This window comes from Apteryx mantelli, chromosome 28 (genome assembly GCF_036417845.1).
Source record: "Apteryx mantelli isolate bAptMan1 chromosome 28, bAptMan1.hap1, whole genome shotgun sequence".
NCBI lineage: Eukaryota > Metazoa > Chordata > Aves > Apterygiformes > Apterygidae > Apteryx > Apteryx mantelli.
The window spans coordinates 4,512,063-4,528,852 of NC_090005.1; the positions used below are offsets into that span (position 1 = coordinate 4,512,063).

At 49.3% G+C, this 16,790-nt stretch overlaps 1 protein-coding gene across 2 annotated transcripts in view; it reads right to left on the reverse strand.

Annotated features, from left to right (window-relative positions):
* TLK2 (tousled like kinase 2) overlaps nucleotides 1-9,086 on the reverse strand; it is a 43,266-nt gene extending 34,180 nt beyond the window's left edge. The window contains exons 1-2 of one of the 2 annotated variants that reach the window (XM_067311932.1): nucleotides 8,910-9,086; nucleotides 6,703-6,791 (exon numbers count right to left, since the gene is read on the reverse strand). In XM_067311932.1, coding sequence (XP_067168033.1) covers nucleotides 6,703-6,783 — 81 coding nt within the window. In that variant the 5' untranslated portion in view covers nucleotides 6,784-6,791; nucleotides 8,910-9,086. Of the gene's footprint in view, nucleotides 1-4,765; nucleotides 4,787-6,702; nucleotides 6,792-8,909 lie in introns of those variants that run through there. The other variant, XM_067311933.1, reaches the window with a different exon arrangement.
* Nucleotides 9,087-16,790: the final 7,704 nt, after the last annotated feature.

Sequence of the window (16,790 nt, forward strand, 5' to 3'; positions counted from 1 at the left end):
CTTAATAAAGGTCCATATTTCACCCAAGGGTCCTGCATTCCAGGACAGACTGGAAAAATAAGCTAGCGAGGCCACCTATAGTTAAAAAAGATCCTAAGTTTTTTTTCAGAAATGCAGCTTTATCCTCTACAATGCTAAAAATCCACGCAATTTGGATTAGAACGTAAAGTTCTAGAAAAATGCACAATACGAAATTCACAACCTTGTTCTTATTTCCAGTACCGCAACCACCTGTACTAAACTATTCCGTGCTGGAAATTTACAGCTAGAGAGAGATTTGAGTCAAATCCATTTTTTGCAGCTGCAAAAGAGCAACGCAATTCTGATCTTGAATTCTCGAAGAGTAAATATACTGTTTTCACTTTAGCTTAAAGCTTTTTCTACAAACAAAACTAACAAAAGCATTAAATTGACCTCAAGGCAGTAGTAGAAAGGGTGAGAAGGAATTAACAACTGAGTTACAGAATCAGAAAGAGAAGAACAGCTTGCCAGTTGTCTACTAATCTAGCAAGTTCACTGTAGATAAACACATGTGCCATGATACTGGGAACAAATGCAAGATTAATTCTTTGTAGACCAGTTTTGATCCATTTCCCAATGAGGTGAGTTTTCCTTTCCCTTGATTATCCTCAAGAGGGACTTGAACATAAACTGAAGTATTACAGTAAAGTATTAGGCCTATCTTACAGGCAGGGAGTGCAAAAAAGTATCGTTTTGAGGTATTTCCACCATCCAAGAGCAAATCATTCATTAGAACATGCTGTACCCGAAGCAAGAAAGATGCAATACCTGGGAGGTTTAAGGAGCACGGCCCAGTCCTCAGCTGTACCCCTGCTCACGTAGTTAGGCAACACAAAAAGAACAGTAAGTTTTCCTGATCATCCAGCTAGGTGTTTACAGCTTCACACATAACGTTGTAGATCAACTGCTTATAGCAACAGGTTTAGGCAAAGGGTACGTGAGAAACTATACATCTGGATGTCCCCTCCTCAACTATGTGCATGTGTGTGTGTACGTGTATATTAAAAAAACCCTCTAATTTGTGTTTTTATCATTCTTGGCTGTTTATATTTAACTCAGCAACTGACATAAGGACAAATATTCAGCACTTAATTTAGCATACCATTTTAAGTGGTCATAACACAAGAGGAATTAAAAGAATGAACCTGAATTTTGGAAAAGTAAGTGATGGCAAAGAACACCAGCCTGAGACTGTTGCTTGAGTAGTAGTAGTAGGGGATAATAATCATGCAATTAGCTCGTGCTCCAGGAAGAGCTTATCAGTTTTGTTCCTGAATAAGTCACCTGCATTGGCATCTGGCTTTGCCAGCATTGACTACTTTGGGATAATACTGCACTACTCTGATAGCACTTCCAATCCACTCATCCAGTATAGCCTGTTAAGAAAAATGGTGATGCGGCTCAGCAAAAAATTTGAAATATGTGGGTCATCTGAAATAAGCCCATCGTTTCTACAGTGTTTACCAAATGGAAGCACAAGAACAGCACACACTTCTGCCTCCGCAAGGAATTTCTTTCTGAGATAAGCTGGCATATTCTTTTTCCTTGCAATTCATCTGATCAGCTGCCGCTTCCAAGTCTGTGATCTACCTATGCACAACAAAACCTCCATGCTGAAAGCGGATGCAAGAGTAGCAGGTACTTTTAAGACTCCAACTCAAAGGCAAGAATTTAAAGTCGTGTCTACTCGCACAAGTTGGGTAGTCATTTCTCTTTGCCATGAGCCATGGAAAGGGCCACAAACAAGGCACAGTGGCTAAAATTTCAATGAAAACAGTTTAGCCTGATAATAACTCCCATCTGGTCTTCCGTAACGTTAGTTTGACTCAACCTTCCCTTACCTGTTGCTGTTCAAGTCTATCTACTGCCTCACGTGACATGTGTGTTTCCCTAGCCTCTTCAAGCTGCCAAAAGTGATCCTCCAAGCTGGTCCAGAACTCCTTCCTGTTGTGCAGTCTCCTTCTAATCAGCACACGCAGTTCTTGACCATTGAGACCACAATCAACTAGCCAAAAACTTAGAGGCTGCATATTGTCCAACTGAAAGTGGTGAGACTACTCCCCACACTGAAAGAGAATTCTAAGAATTCCAGTTGCCTAGCTAGAGTCACAAAGGTGGATTCACAAGAACATTCTTTGCAAAACTCTCTTGCTAACTCAACGGTGGACACATACTTCATGACCTCAAGCCAAAGTGACCTGAACTTTTGTGAATTCTGTAGCAAATTGTGAGGTTCAAAGAGAAAAAGTCAATCCTTGAATTCCACTTCAAGTTAGGGCTGGCTTCACAGAGGCTTACACCAAGGCAAAAGGATGTTCCAGTTACACTAGTGTATGTGCTACTGCATAAGCAAGCTCTAATTAAGATACTTTTATTTCAAGCATCTCAAAAATGTGAGAGTTATATTGTGCTTCAGGGCTTTTAAAAAGGCTCAGTACTAACCAACATTATGGCTAATAATAAAATCCCAATCTCATTTGCACCGCAGGTTTGTCTTTTACCACGAGAAGTTAATCTACTCTCAAATACTCACAGGTAACTTCCACTACGTCTGATGGGTAAGGAGGTTTGCAACATGAGTTACATGGCTTCCATTATGCCTCCAGAGCTCTCCTCTCAGGATGAAAAAAATAGTATCTTTGTTCTACTGACGGCAAAGCAGGCAAAGTGTCACGCAACTTACCCTAAACATCAGCTCAGTTGCAGAAATAGAACTGAAATCTGACAACTGTTTTGGGGCTGTAGTAGCCAGACAACACATTTGAAACAAATACCGTCGCACAAGGAAGCATCCAAGCAAATTTCAAGTATCTGGCATAAAGAAAAGGAGTGTCCAGGTGCTTTCTTTGGTAGCTGATAAAATTCATTTCTAAGTTTCAGAACTCTTACTAACTAGTTCTTCTGGTGGCATGCGACACCTGTTAAGGAACATCACTGTGCAGCACTGCTTCCCTCCAAAGAAGACATGACTACTCCCATATATCGATCCTTAATTTGGTAACTTTGCTGCTAAGATGTTGAAAAGTAGAATATTCAACTGGCAGTTACTGAACTGATTTACTTATAAAGACTCTAGAGTGACAGAGGACCTAGAAGGTTAAAGAACAAAGTAACACAAGTAAATGCTCTTCTTTTTTTTAATGAGACATTCAATTTTTGGAGGCAGATGTCCTGCAACATAAATGACACCTCCCAGGTTATTTTCATTTCCCTCTTTATGATACCTCACAGAGGGAGTCAGGGAGAGCATACCTGCCATCAAGACCAATACTACTTCAATTCTAGCACAGTCAACTGGATCTGCAAGATTCTCATAGTCAGACAGAGGTTGCCTCTCTAGAAATACTTCAGCTTTCTTAGTTTAGCTATATAAAGAAACTGGGGTACACAACTTAGTCTGAAGACCTTCTGAAAGCAAACTTGTAGAAGATACACATGATGCAGTTATGATCCACCCTCATTAAGCCTGAGGCACACTGTGTGCAAATACATAGATTCAACCATCACAGTTACCTATTCCCATTCTTATCCGGTAAGAGTCTCTAGAAATGACATGAATCCTTTGGAGTTAACCAGCCTGACATCTTAAATCCAGCACCCAGGCAGGGGGCAGAGAGGCAGGAGATGAGAACAGACAAAACTAAACAATGTTATCAAGAGAAACACAAACTACATTTTGTCTTCTGTACCTACTGACCCAAGGAAGAAATCTGAGATGACTAGTCAGAATAATACCTCAAGTGAATATGCTCAGATTTCACCTAACAAGTAAACATAAATGGGAGCTAAATAAGCAAGAACACCAGTTGATGTCAGATGGTCATGCGTTTATTCAAGGACTTGGCTTTGTGAATTTGGTGAAGAATGGCACTTGACCATATGGCAAGAACAGGCATCTAAAGCATCACTGGCTTTTTGAAGCCGTCTAGCGACCTGGATGAACCACATGAGTATAACAGTTGCCTAGAAACATTTCTTGCTTGTACATTTGATTTCATGTATTAACTTCAAGCTTCTGGAGAAATATATTCTCCAACCACTAAGAAAGAAAATTCATCACCGACTTGCAACAGAATTGAGGCACTTGGGATTGCAGATGACCTCAGTCATTGGGTTGTGCCTCCTGCTACTACAGATGACAGCACACAACTGCTTCCAAAACAGTTTAGGATTTCTGTCTTCTACCATTGCTACTGGAAGGCTCTTCCAGAATCCTATAACTTCGATGGTTAGAAGCTTCCTTCTAGTTTCCAACCTAAAAATTTATTCTTGATCACCTCACCCTTATTTGTTCTTAGAAACATATATAAATGTTCTTGCAAATGTGGTGAGGGGGAATGGGCTTTAAATGCTGCAGTTATATTAAGGATGTAAACTAGTACATTAGTTTTTACACGGGCCCAAAATACACCCTGTATTTTTAAACATTAAAGAAACCTTAACCAAATACACTAAGTGATACACCAAGTCAGTGGAAGGCAGGAAGCTCAGAGTTACAGCTGCCTGCTGTAGTCACCCAATAGGAGAGCATCTAAGATGACATTTCTTCCTTTTATGCAATAAACAGCAATAGAATACCTTCTATCCCAGGAGGACGTGCCAGGCCCAGTCCCACTAGATGGCACTAACTTACTTTATGTAGCTTTCCTTAAACACTTAATTGGAGAGAGCTAACAATCTTAGTAGAATCACACAAACTGTATCACCGCTTTCCCAATATATTCCCTTTAAGACAATGACCTACCAATGCCAGTGCGGAGCATGACGGACGGAGACTTGGGGGGGTAGGGAGGGAATTTGAAGCACCAACCTGGGAGGGAATGTAGTATCTGAGATTAATACTGCAACCAAGATTTGCTGCAATATAGTAGAGTCATGCTAAGTCATATAAATGGTTGGCTGATCTACTGCAAATTAGCAAGTATGCAAGTAAATACATATATACTCTGTTTGAAATCAGTGCAATGCACTTTAACAATTTACTGACTAATACAAAGCAATACACTATACTGCATACAACAGGTAAAAATAAAACTCGGTAACACAGGAGCTTTGCTCAACGTGCGGCCTCCAAGAAATGAGGCTATCTTTTTTTTATTTGTATATGCTTTAATAACAAAAATGAGTTTTCAGTATTCACCTGTACAGAGAAAGAACACATGTTCTTTCTACTCCAAACATATATAAACACATAATTAAGTCTTGCTTTTCTGTGTCTTTCAAAAGTTATTCCTTTAAAAGGAACAGTTCCTGAAGTTCTTCATAAGCATTGAGTATGTTGGCACTGTTTTAAGGCAGTGATAGTTTCTATGTTTCTAAGTCTTACCTAGTCTAGAAAGTTGTTTGACTTTACTTATACTGGTATAAAGATGTGAAAGTTATGTACGTAGGGGAAAAGAGGCAAAAACAGATGAAAAAGTATATAAAAAAGTTGTAGTGTTACATAAAACATGTCTCAAAAAATAACATTACTACATTATGTAGTATAAGCTTTTATACTAGCAAAAGCCCTAAGATTAAAGAAGTCTTCAGGGAAAAAACAACAACAACAAAAAAATCACACTCTTCAGGAACTAACTTAAGTAGATATCCCTTAAAAACTTTTAGTGTTAATCATCCTTATCACACCACCTCAGAGCTGAACATTTTTACTTATTCATGCTCCCTTCCAAGACTTAATATTGGTTGAGTCCTGACTGAAGCACAGATCAGAAAGAAAAGTATGAACTGGAAGTAAACCATCTTTCAAGTTTGGTGTAATTAACTTTGGATTTTTTTCTTTTAAGAAATACATCTACGGAGTTTATTCCCGAAGTAATTCTAAAAGGTGTCTGAAAATTATATAGCAATGACATGCTCTTTTACCATCTACCTTGATGTTGTCCAAGACTCAACACCTTCATCGAAAGTAAGCCGAATTATCACTGACCTAGTTTAAGATGAGTTCTGCCACCATTTCATTGTTCAGAGAGCCTATCAATGAACACTACCAACAACATCTGGAGAACCAACAGCTTAACGCCAGCGTTTCAAGCAACCGCACAATGTTATCATTGAGTGCCTTACTCAAGGCAGCTACTGAACAGTTACAAAGTTGTACATGAGGACAAAGATGGGATTTTACTAGCAGGTTGGGATCACAGAAATATGAAAGCTTACCTTCAAACAGATTTGTGTTCTATATAACTGAGCACACAAGTTTAGCACACTGTCCCCACACAGAATAACTGGTTGAACAAATTCCTGAACATATTAACCCTGCTTACATGTTATATTGAACACAATAAACTTGAAACTGTATCCGACAAGCAGCCAAATTTGGTTCTCAAATGTGTACTTTGAGAAAGTAAGAGACAGAAGAGTTTCCCACTTCCAAAGACAAAGATGTCCTTTTCTTTTTTCTTTTTTTTTTTTTTTTGGCGTACAAGCTACCTTAAGCTGAAGCAACTCTTGAGAGCTTAATTACAACCCAAAATCTTACGCATGGCAGAATGTCTGCTCATAGAGATCCCATTTTCATTCCTCTTAAACATACTTCAAGCAAACTAGCAGTGAAAACACAACTATCAAAACAAAACATTCTGCTAGCAAAGCAAAACTACCAACGTAAAAAAGCAAAAATGAAAGTGCTGTGCAGGATGGATAAGGAGTCATGCCTGTTACCAAAGGTGCTATACTCACCTTAGCAACACCAACTCCAGTGAACCTGGCCTCCAACAGTTCCTGCCTTCGTGGGTCCAGGCTATGCAATTCTTCCATCATTTCTGCTGCTATGGAAGAACAACACTAAGATTATGCAATGCAAAGGAAGGAGAGATATTTAATATTTTGTGCCACTGATGATACTCAAAAGCATCTATTCTGCAGCATAACCATATACAGACAGTTTTCTTGTAAGAGAAACACAAAATTACCATGCAGTAATAACAGGACTTTGCCACCATATTACTGTATTTAAACTATAACCCTGCTGGAGAGTTTCATCTTCTGTCTGTATTAACAGCCATTTCAAGATCTCTTAATCCAAGAAGCCAATTATGTCACATTCTCCCACTGGATGCTTTATTTAAAGGAAAACATGGGAGCAGTGTGTTATGACTAAAAGCTTCAGAGCTTTTCATCTGTGTTGCATGACTAGGAGGAAAAAAAGCAACGTTCTTCACCAAAAATTTATTTTTGGCCCGTTCCTGAAACACTAGATCTCCCCAAACTCCACATTTCACTGATAACAGCCTTGGTTCTTCTAAGCACGGAAAGGGATTGTAGGAAGAAAATAACACTTGTTTAAACCTCCTTCTTTACAGAGTAAAGTACCAGATACCTTTAGTGTAACAGGTACATCTGGATGTACCTGGGCAGCTGGCAATCCAACACAAGGGATGCCATTATCTGAAGGGTTTTAAAAAAAAGGCATTGTTGCATAGACAGGTTAAAATCACAGAATGTAAAATTCAAATACTGAACGGTGAAAAAATGGGACAAATTTCAATGTTCATTATAACTGTGAATCACATCTTCCCAACTGCACCAATCAAGTTCATCATTTCCAGAAATGTCTGTTCCAGTTTCATTTCCCGGACCGAGGTAGAGAAAAGAGATAGAAGATAAAGATTTGCTGTATAAAGAGCATATGTGATGAGGAAAGTTCTTGAAGGGCAGCAAGTGCCCTCTAGAACAGGCAGGATACAATTGTTCCTTTTATTAACTGTCCATTTTGTCCCTGCTGTTTCCTCCAAATGCTGCAGATCTAAGTTACGGGGGGCTAAGCCAATCAGTCCGGGGGCATTTGTACATGCCCTCCCCAATCAGTAACAAGCTTTAAAAACTAATGGAATACCAAATGTGGTTATTAGGGAACCCCATTTTCACTATCTGAATAAAAACCCTACCAGAGCTAGCAGCCCTAGTTTTCAAAACAGGAAATCTGTGCACTGAGGAAAATGACAGACAAGCCATGAACGTGAAGATGTTGAAGTAGCCTGAGGTTTTCCACCCCCCTCCATGAGAGGCCACACGGTGACCATCCAGAAGGGAATCGCACCCCAAAGCGAGGATGCGGCCCTGGGGAGGGGACGGCTACAAGTTCCGGAGCATTTTCCACCCCTACAGGCCCCATCTGCCTCCCCGGGCCTGGGGAATGCCTCCAGCCCGGGCACTGCTGGAAGCTGTCCCCCCCCATCCATCCATCCCTCCCTCCCTCCTTCCCCTCCCGGGAGCAGATGGCATTCCCTACCTGCCCTCTCCGACTCCTTTTTTTTGGGGGGGGAGTGGGGGGGGGGGTGGGTTAAGCCCCTCAAAAAAAAGCAGATTCACGTTTGAAAATAAATAGGTGAGCGAGGAGCCTGCCCCGGTGCCAGCTGCTGCACCGCCTCGGCCTGCCTCCTCCCCGGCACCCGAGGCAGCGCTGCCTCAACTCCCAGGCCGGGGATTCAAAGGCCGTGCCCCCCCCTCCGCCTCCCGCGGCGCCCGGGGGCCTCCCCGCTGCCCCGGGCCGGGCCCCCCCCCCCCGGTTCTTCCCCCCCCCCCCCGCGGGCCGCGCCGCGCCGCGCTGAGAGCCCGCGGGGCCTGCGCCGCGCCGTGCCCCGGCCAGGCGGCACCGCGGCCCAGGCCTCGCTCCCGCCGCCGCGGGGCACAGGCCGCAAAGCCCTTCCGCCGTGACCCCGGCCCTCGGCGCCTCGCCGGGCCGCTCCCCCGCCGCGGCCCGGAGCGTTTAACCGCCCCCCCCCCACCCCCGGCCCGCTGCCCCCTCCCGCGCTGCCCGGGCTCGCTCTTCGCCCCCCCCCCCCACCCCGCTCCCCCTCCACGCCCCGGGCGGCCTCGGGCCCGGGCCGGGGCGGGCGGCGAGGGGGGTCCCCCCTGCTTCGCCCGCCGCCCCCGGGCTCGCTCACCTGGCGCTGCCGCCGCTGCTCCTCCTGCCGCCGCCCCGCCGCTCCTCTCCCCTCCTGCCCGGGCCGAGCGCTCCCCGGGCACCGCTCGGATCCCGCCGCCGCCGGGGGCAGGAGGAGGAGGAGGAGGAGGAGGAGGAGGAGGAGGAGGGAGGGAGGGAACCTGCTGCGGCGGCGGCGGCGGCACGGGCGGGAGGGGGAGGCCAGGGGCGGCTCCGCGGCCTCTCGTGAGCCCGGCGCCGCCGCCGTTGCGGGCACCCGGGCTCCACGCGAGGGACGAGGGCGGAGGGGAGGGGAGCAGCGGCGGAGGGGGGGGGGGGAAGGTGGGGGCGAGCCCCTTGCTGGCTCCGGGGCGGGGAAGGGGACGGGGTGTGGGGGGGGAAGGGATGGAGAAGGCCGCGGATCCCCGGCCTCGCGTAGAGCCCTCGCCCGGCCGCGGCGCGCGCGGGCCGGCGGGAGCGCGAAGGCCTCGCGGCAGGACAAAGGCCCGAGGGAGGGCTCGGCTCGGCTCGGCGCGCCGCGGCGCCCGGGCAGGTGGGGCGGGGGGGGCGCGGGGGCGGCGGGGACCCCTTTCCTTTCCCTTCCCTTCTCTTCCCCCGCGGCACGGGAGGCCCGAGGGCGGCGGCCGGGCGGGAGCCGCAGGGCGCGGGGCAGGTGTCGGTGCGGCCGGGGCCGGCCTCCTCCTCCCCCCCCCCCCTCCTTTTTGGGGTGTTTTGGTCCGGCTCGGTCCGGCCCGGTAGGGATCGATTGGTGCAAAGACACTAGTGAAAGCGCGCGGTGTCTCGCGAGATTTGCACGGCGGCGAGAGAGGGCGGGGGGGGAGGGGAGGTCAGCGCGGGGAGGGGGGGAGGGGAGGTCAGCGCGGGGCGGGGCCGCGGGGGCGGGGCCTCGGCGGGGCGGGGCGGGGCCTGCTCCGTGGGGCCCGGAGGGGAGGGGCCGATGCCGCGGGGGGGGGGGGGTCAGAGCGGGGGGGGGCGGATAGCCCGGGGGGGGCAGGGGGGACCTGGGGGGCAGCAGGCACCAAGGGGGGCAGATAGGCCTGCGGGTCAGGGCAGGCCTGGGGGGCAGAGTGTGCTGGTGGGGGGGCAGGCTCAAGGGGGTCCGGGCTGGCCTGGGGGGGGCACAAGGGGGTCAGGGTGGGCCGGGGGGGGGGCACAAGGTGGTCTGGAGCAGGCCTGGAGGGGACACAAGGGGGTCAGGGCAGGCCCTGGGGGGGGCACAAGGAGGTCTGGGGGGGGGCATAAGGGGGTGGGACCAGGCTTGGGGGGGGCACAAGGGAGTCGGGGCAGGCTGGGGGGGGGCACAAGGAGTCAGAGCAGGCCCTGGGGGGGGGCACAAGGGGGTCGGGGCAGGCCCTGCGGGGGGCACAAGAGGGTCTGGGGGGCCACAAGGGGGTCGGAGCAGGCCCTGGGGGGGGCACAAGGGGGTCTGGAGGGGCACAAGGGGGTCGAAGCAGGCCCGGGGGGGGGCACAAGAGGGTCTGGGGGGGCACAAGGGGGTCAGAGCAGGCCCTGGGGGGGCACAAGGAGGTCTTGGGGGGGGCACAAGGGGGTCTGGAGGGGCACAAGGGGGCCGGAGCAGGCCCTGGGGGGGGCACAGGGGGTGTGGGCAGGCCGGGGGGGGGGCAGCTAGAGGCTGGTTAACCCCGCGGCGCGGGGGCATTCCCACCTCCCTGCTAGGCTGCCCCCCCCCGGCAGGGCGTTCCCAGCGAGCGGTGGCACCTGGGCAGCCATCCCTGCTCCTCTCCTCCAAACTCCCTGTGCCTGGGGGGACAAATCCCCCTCGCTCTCCCCTTCCCGGAGCCGCCGAGACCTTGTTTGCAAAAACAGCCTTCCCCCCCCCCCCGGGGGCCTGGCTCCCTCCCAGCGCGGGGCAGGGGTATCCCAGCGCCTCCGCGCGCAGCATCCCTGACCTCCCCAGCGCCGGGTCCCCGAGGACCCGTGACAAAGCCACCGGAAAATCACCGTGTCCCCCGGCCCCGCTCGCTGTTTGTTAACTCGCGCAGCCCGTCTTCGGGGGCTGCTCAAATATGGATATTGCGTGTAAAACGCAGGCTGGGCACAGGAGCGACACCGAGCAGCTCCGAGTTAACTGTTGTCTACCCTGGCGTTTCGACGGCCGGGGGCGAGCAGCTTCCCTTGCTTCGGCACGTCAAAAAATAAACAAATAAATAAATAAATAAAATATAATAATAATAAAAAAAAGACTCCTCCTGACTGCAAAAGAGAGATTACCTTGCGGTTTGCCTTTATTCTCCTTTCTCCCAAACGGTGGGGGCAGAATGCAAAGTGCCCCTGACAGGCATTGCAACCCCGTCTGCTTTAAGGCTGAATCAGCTTTCCGAAAAGCAAACAAGCAGGGGAGAAAGAGAAAAAAAAAAAAAAACCCGAAAAAAAAAACCCGAAAAAAAAAAAAGAGGCTTGTTCGCAAAGGAAGTGGCCAGGGCTGTCCAAGGGGAGGCAGGCGCGGATTAGCGATGGGAGTGGAAGTTCCCGGCGCTTTAGGAAGGATTTGCCTTCCAAAACGACGCCGTAACGACAAGGGAGATTCTTCCCCGTGCATCTGGGAGTCGATCGCCGCCGCCAAAGCTGTTTTATCCAGTCGCGAGAAATTTATGACCAAACTGGAATCTACCGGCTTGGCAAATGTGACGACGGGCAGAAGAGCCGGGGGAGCGCGAGGTCTGCTTGGAAAAACGCTCTTGCAACACGATAGAGGAAGTGCTATTATTTTAAAATTGTTAATTTATCAGACTTCAAAACCGGCGTTATTGGTTAACTTTGTGTTGCAAATGGCTTTCAAAACATCTGCCTTTTCTTGCAAGCTGCGTTTCCTGTGCTTTAATCCGTTTTTTTGGTAGGAGAGCCACTCCGCTTTTAGCTTCTGCTGCGTGATTCACGTTTTCAGCACGGCCAGCGGCAGGAATTTGTAAAATAAATAAATAAATAAATAAATAGCTTTGTGTGTTCTTCTTTCTCAAAAAAGAAGAAATTCTGGAGTAAATATTCCATCAGCTGGTAAACTAATCACAGCCATTTAGAGGGGCGCTAATTAGTAACGTTTGCAGTTAACATTGTTTTGGGGAGGTATAAATTGCATTTGTGCGTTTCAGTGTGATTTTGGGTGGAGGGAGGAGAAGATCTGGAAGCTGTTAGAGCCTATAAAGAGCCCAACTTCCCCGAACCCTCCGTTCTTCTGGATCCCAGCAGCCTCACCTAGAAACGCCTCCGACCGTAAAGGCTGTCGGTCAATAACCTCAGAGCACTGCGCAGAAATCGGACGCCGTGACACCGAATCCGTTACGCTCTCGCCCCGTCTTCGTGTCTCGGGGGCAAACGGGGTCCCTCGGACCTAGTTTTTCTCATGCCTTTTGGAGGGAGTGAGGGGGAAGGAAGCAACAAGCGGCAACCGCTTTGCTGCCTGCAGGCGGTCCCCTAACGATTTTGGAGCAGCCTTTAAGGGCATCGCTTGCCGTCAGCAACGCGCCAGGTACGTGCAAAGGCATTTTAGATGAGTTTGTCTGGGAGCTGCAGCAGGGAGTTACCGGATCGATTTCCCAGTGCAGAAATAGCCCATAAATCCGAGATCTCCGATTTTTTTCTCCATCGTGACACCCGCTTTGAGCGGGAATGCACCATCCGTCCCAGTGTGCTGCATTGATGCGTCGGGGACCGAGCTCCCTCGAACAGCAACGGTCTCTTCAGCATCCACCCCTCAGCAGCGCGTGGCCTCAATCCCGCTTCCACCCAGAGGGTACTACTGTCATATAAAATGTTTAATCACAAGGTCATCATCACAGTACTACGGCACTCGGGTCCCCAAGGTCAAAACGTATCTATTGGTGATGGGACACACCACAGTTGGGCTCTGTTGTGGTCTTAGCTCCTGCAGGAGCTGATCGCCCAGGTTTGGACTCAGCAGAGGATGGGTGGATTTTTTTTTTTTTGAAGTTCTGGGTTTATTTTTAAATAAGAAAAGCCAACTTACTGGAATGGGCTTCTGCCGAGAAAATGTCACTTGGTGCCTTTCTGGTTTTAAATGGGAAGGTTTTATCATTCAAAGTGGCTGAAATGTTTAAACATTTAAACAATTTGTATAGGAAAATTCTGATTTAGTTGAAAACTCTAATGTCAATTTTTAACACAGCACTTGTAAAACCCTATAAAACATCAAAATTAAATGCTTAGAGTTAGGAGACTAAAATTCTGTTGATCCGAACTTGACTTTCCCCGTAGTATTCTGACTTGCGGACGTTCCCAGTGTGTTTGACTTATTGGCCCACGCCAAGCCAGGAGACTATCTGCGTCGCTGAGAACTTCCGTGCAGTAAGAAAACTGCTTCCAGCCCGCGCTCGTGCAACACGAGCAAAGGCGGCTTCTCCTCCCCTCCCCCTTTTTCCTTAACTTCGCAAGAGGCTGGAGCCCCTGCGCTCCGCTCTCTGCAGGGGAGCCAGGCTGGGAGTCGGCAGGAGGGATGGTCATGAGCAACGCAGCGAGCGCCCGGCTGACCAAATTCTGTATTATCTCATCCGCGGGGGCAAGGCAGCCCTCCTCCACCGCGCCGCCCCCGCCGCGTTCCTCCCTTACAGCCGCCTGCTCCCTAGCTCTGCTGTCAGCCGGCGCTGACGCTTCCTACTCCATCCCTCTGCGGCAGCTCTCGTCTCCTCGCCTCGGTCTCCCCGGGTGTCAGCAACATCCTTGGCACGTCGCGCTCGTTTAGGAGAGCGGTTCGGCTTCCGCAGCCGTCATCTTTGTCACCAAAGTCGACTCGAGCGGTCGCCGAGAGCTCCCCTCCAAGCGGCAGCTTCTGCTTGGGAATGGGAGGGGGCTCCCCGTCGCAGCTTCGCTGTTAACCCACGTTGGGTTTGACCAAAATTTGATAAGATTTTAAGGATCATTTATCATAGCGTGTAACAAATTCTTTTTTTTTTTTTTCCCCCCATAGAATTTTGGAAAGATAAAACATCAGAAGTCAAGCTCCTGATCTTTTAATGTGTGGTTTGGGTACCTTTCCTTTGCCTCTGGTTTGCAGGCCTATAAAACATTTTAACTGCATTTTTCCTAGCATTTCTGCACAACAGTGAAGGCCTAGGAATGCACTTACATAATGCAACATGTATGGGAAAAGGAGAGCTGAGATTCCTCAGCGATAGGAGGATTCCAGGAGCTGGGGACTTGAGGAAAGCATCAAATAGCCTGAACCTTTAAAACATAAAAGCTGGCATTGGTGATCTCAAATCGGAAAAGTTTACAGCCGTTCAGACGAAATGCAAAAACACTTTGGTACTCATTAAGTTTCCTACAGCTTTAGCACCAGTGGGTGAACTCACCTTCGGGCATCGCATCCAGGAGAGACCAGCCCTCGCCTGCAGAGACGAGGCAGGAATTGCAACTGAAGATTTCTCTAGACTTGGGGCATCCAAACCAGCTCGTGCTCGTGTGGATTCTCTAGTGTCTAGTAAGGCTGGGGCTCCCAGCCTAGCTTTTCCCTCCCTAGGAACATTAGCAGGGTCTCTCCCCATTCTCATTAGGCTCAGAGGAAGCTGGTATCTCTGAGCGCTCAGCTACCCGGAGATAACATGCCACCACCTGACTCCTTCCCGAGGCCATTCCGAGAGCCTCCACCCTCCCGCACAACGGCGTTTATCTCCGAGGTTGTTCCTCCCCCTCCCTCCGTCTGCACCTTCAGGGATCCCAGCGGCGAGCCTTTGATACCCCAACCCGGTCGGAAAGCATCCAGCTTGCTCAGTCTCCACACGTGCGGTGAGCCAAGCGCGCAAGACGGTGATCGCGTTCGCTTCCCCCAAAGCGCACGGCGCTGGCGAAACCCTTGTTTGCTCTGCACACACCTGAAACGACGTGCTTTCCCTTTACGGGCCGGCAAGCCCTTCGCGGTCCTCGTTCGCTGCTGGCTTCCTAGCATACAAGAGGATATTATTCTCGGCAGGATTTGCCCCCCGCTTCTCTTCCTCCTGCATAAAACGGGCATAATCACACCCTACCTTACAGGGGTTTTGAAAGCTTCAATTAAACAAACTGCTCTGAGATTTGTGTAAGAGGAAAATTAAATCAACATCCTATTGTAAAGCTGGAGTTATTGCATGCATATTTCTGTAAGTATATTCATGTCTCTGTGTGAACGTGTGTAAATACATACCAACCTCCATTACAAGGCTTGTCTCGGTAGGGAAGAAATCACTTGAAGTTAAGGAAAAGCCGGATTTAGTTTTCCATATAACCTTGATCGACCTCTTTGCATCCATCCTTGGCACTGAATGTGGAAAAAACATGTGTGACTATGCAATTAGAGGCCGTAACGTGGTGTATCTGCATCGTGCCTTGTGCCAGGCCCTATGGATGAAGCAGTGAGGGCAGACTGGCCAATTTTCCCTCTAAAAGAGGTAAGCCACATCCAGGGCCCCTGGTGAAGGGTGGTGGGACACCTCTGCGCTTACAGCTGTACGGCAGATCCCTGGCGCACCCCGTGCACGTCACAGAGATGCGAGCCTGGTCTCTGTGATCCGGGCAAGCAGGGACTGCAAACAGCGACTTCCCACTTCAGCCGCAGTTGATGAAAAGTTTCACAGGCACAGGATGGTGGCGGCAACACTCCAAAGCCCCCAAATACAATGAAAATGCAAGAGCTCCACGAGTCCTTAGCCTACAAAACCTTAAAACAACCTGAATACAGCGGTCAGTCTAGCTCTCCCATCCGAAAATCAAACTGCTGCTCCCATGCTCTGCATTGGGGCTTGTAGCGAAGGCTCTTCGGATTGGGGCAGCAGGGTCCCGGTCTCACCAGGATGTTCTTACTCCCTGGAGACAGCCATGTACCGACAGGCTGGGAGCTCCAGGCAGGTGCTGGCATGTTAGCGTTTGCCATCAACACTTTCCAACCACAGCCGGTTCCCGCTGATCCAACTGTTGTCACATGCGAGTGAGGGTCAAAGACTGCATTTTAAAGAGTAAAAGTCTTCACTGGAAGGACGCTTTCTGTCACACCAACATAGCTTTCGGGCAGGAGGCAAACAGGGAGGTGCACATGGCTAGGTTGCTCTTGCTTTTCCCTGCCTGCGGGCCAGCCAAGCTGCCAGGTCTGGCTTGCTCTCTCCATAACAAATGTAGCTGTATCCCACTTAGTTCAAATTAACCCTCACTGTTGCCTATACAGGTAATTTTCTGCACTGTGTCCCACTTTCTCTGCAATACAAATTCCCATCCAGCAAGGCATTTAAGCACAGGAACTTACTGCCTTCAGCAAGAGTTTAGCACTAACTCCAGAGCTTTGCTGATTAAGCACAGAGTTGACAATTCCTTTTCCTCTAGAGTGCCTCACTTTGAAGGAGACTTCTCTAAAAAGTTCCTCCCTCCTCCTCTCTTTTCTAATCACTTCTATCATGCCCTGAAGGCATAAGACAATGCTGCTAGAGTCAGAGTGCTATGGACAACTGTACAAAGAGATACGTGCCAAGCACACACCCCTGTCTAGGGAGATGAATAGCTACAATGGCAAAAGTGATCCTGGGCATTCAAGACCTTCTCTGAATTCCTGATCATGCGTCTTCTACGCTGGACTAACTTTCCCCAATATGGCAAACCAAAAGTGGTGGCACTGCTCTGATTGACAAAGCAGGTCCAGGTGACCAATTAGGAGAACAAAGAGACCTCCTCCCATCCCTGCATGATCCAGTTTATTTCCACTTATCTTTACAAAGATGGAGGGACACTCCCCGAATCCCTGAACAAGGTGATCCCTGCTCTCTCACTCTTCTCAGCAGCTTCACTTCTTTTAGGCATTAAAATCTGTGCATCTTCTGTTTGTGCTCAAGGAAAATAGTTAAGTTCAGTTTGGGTTTGTGAGTCCTGGGGGGAATCAAGCCTGGGA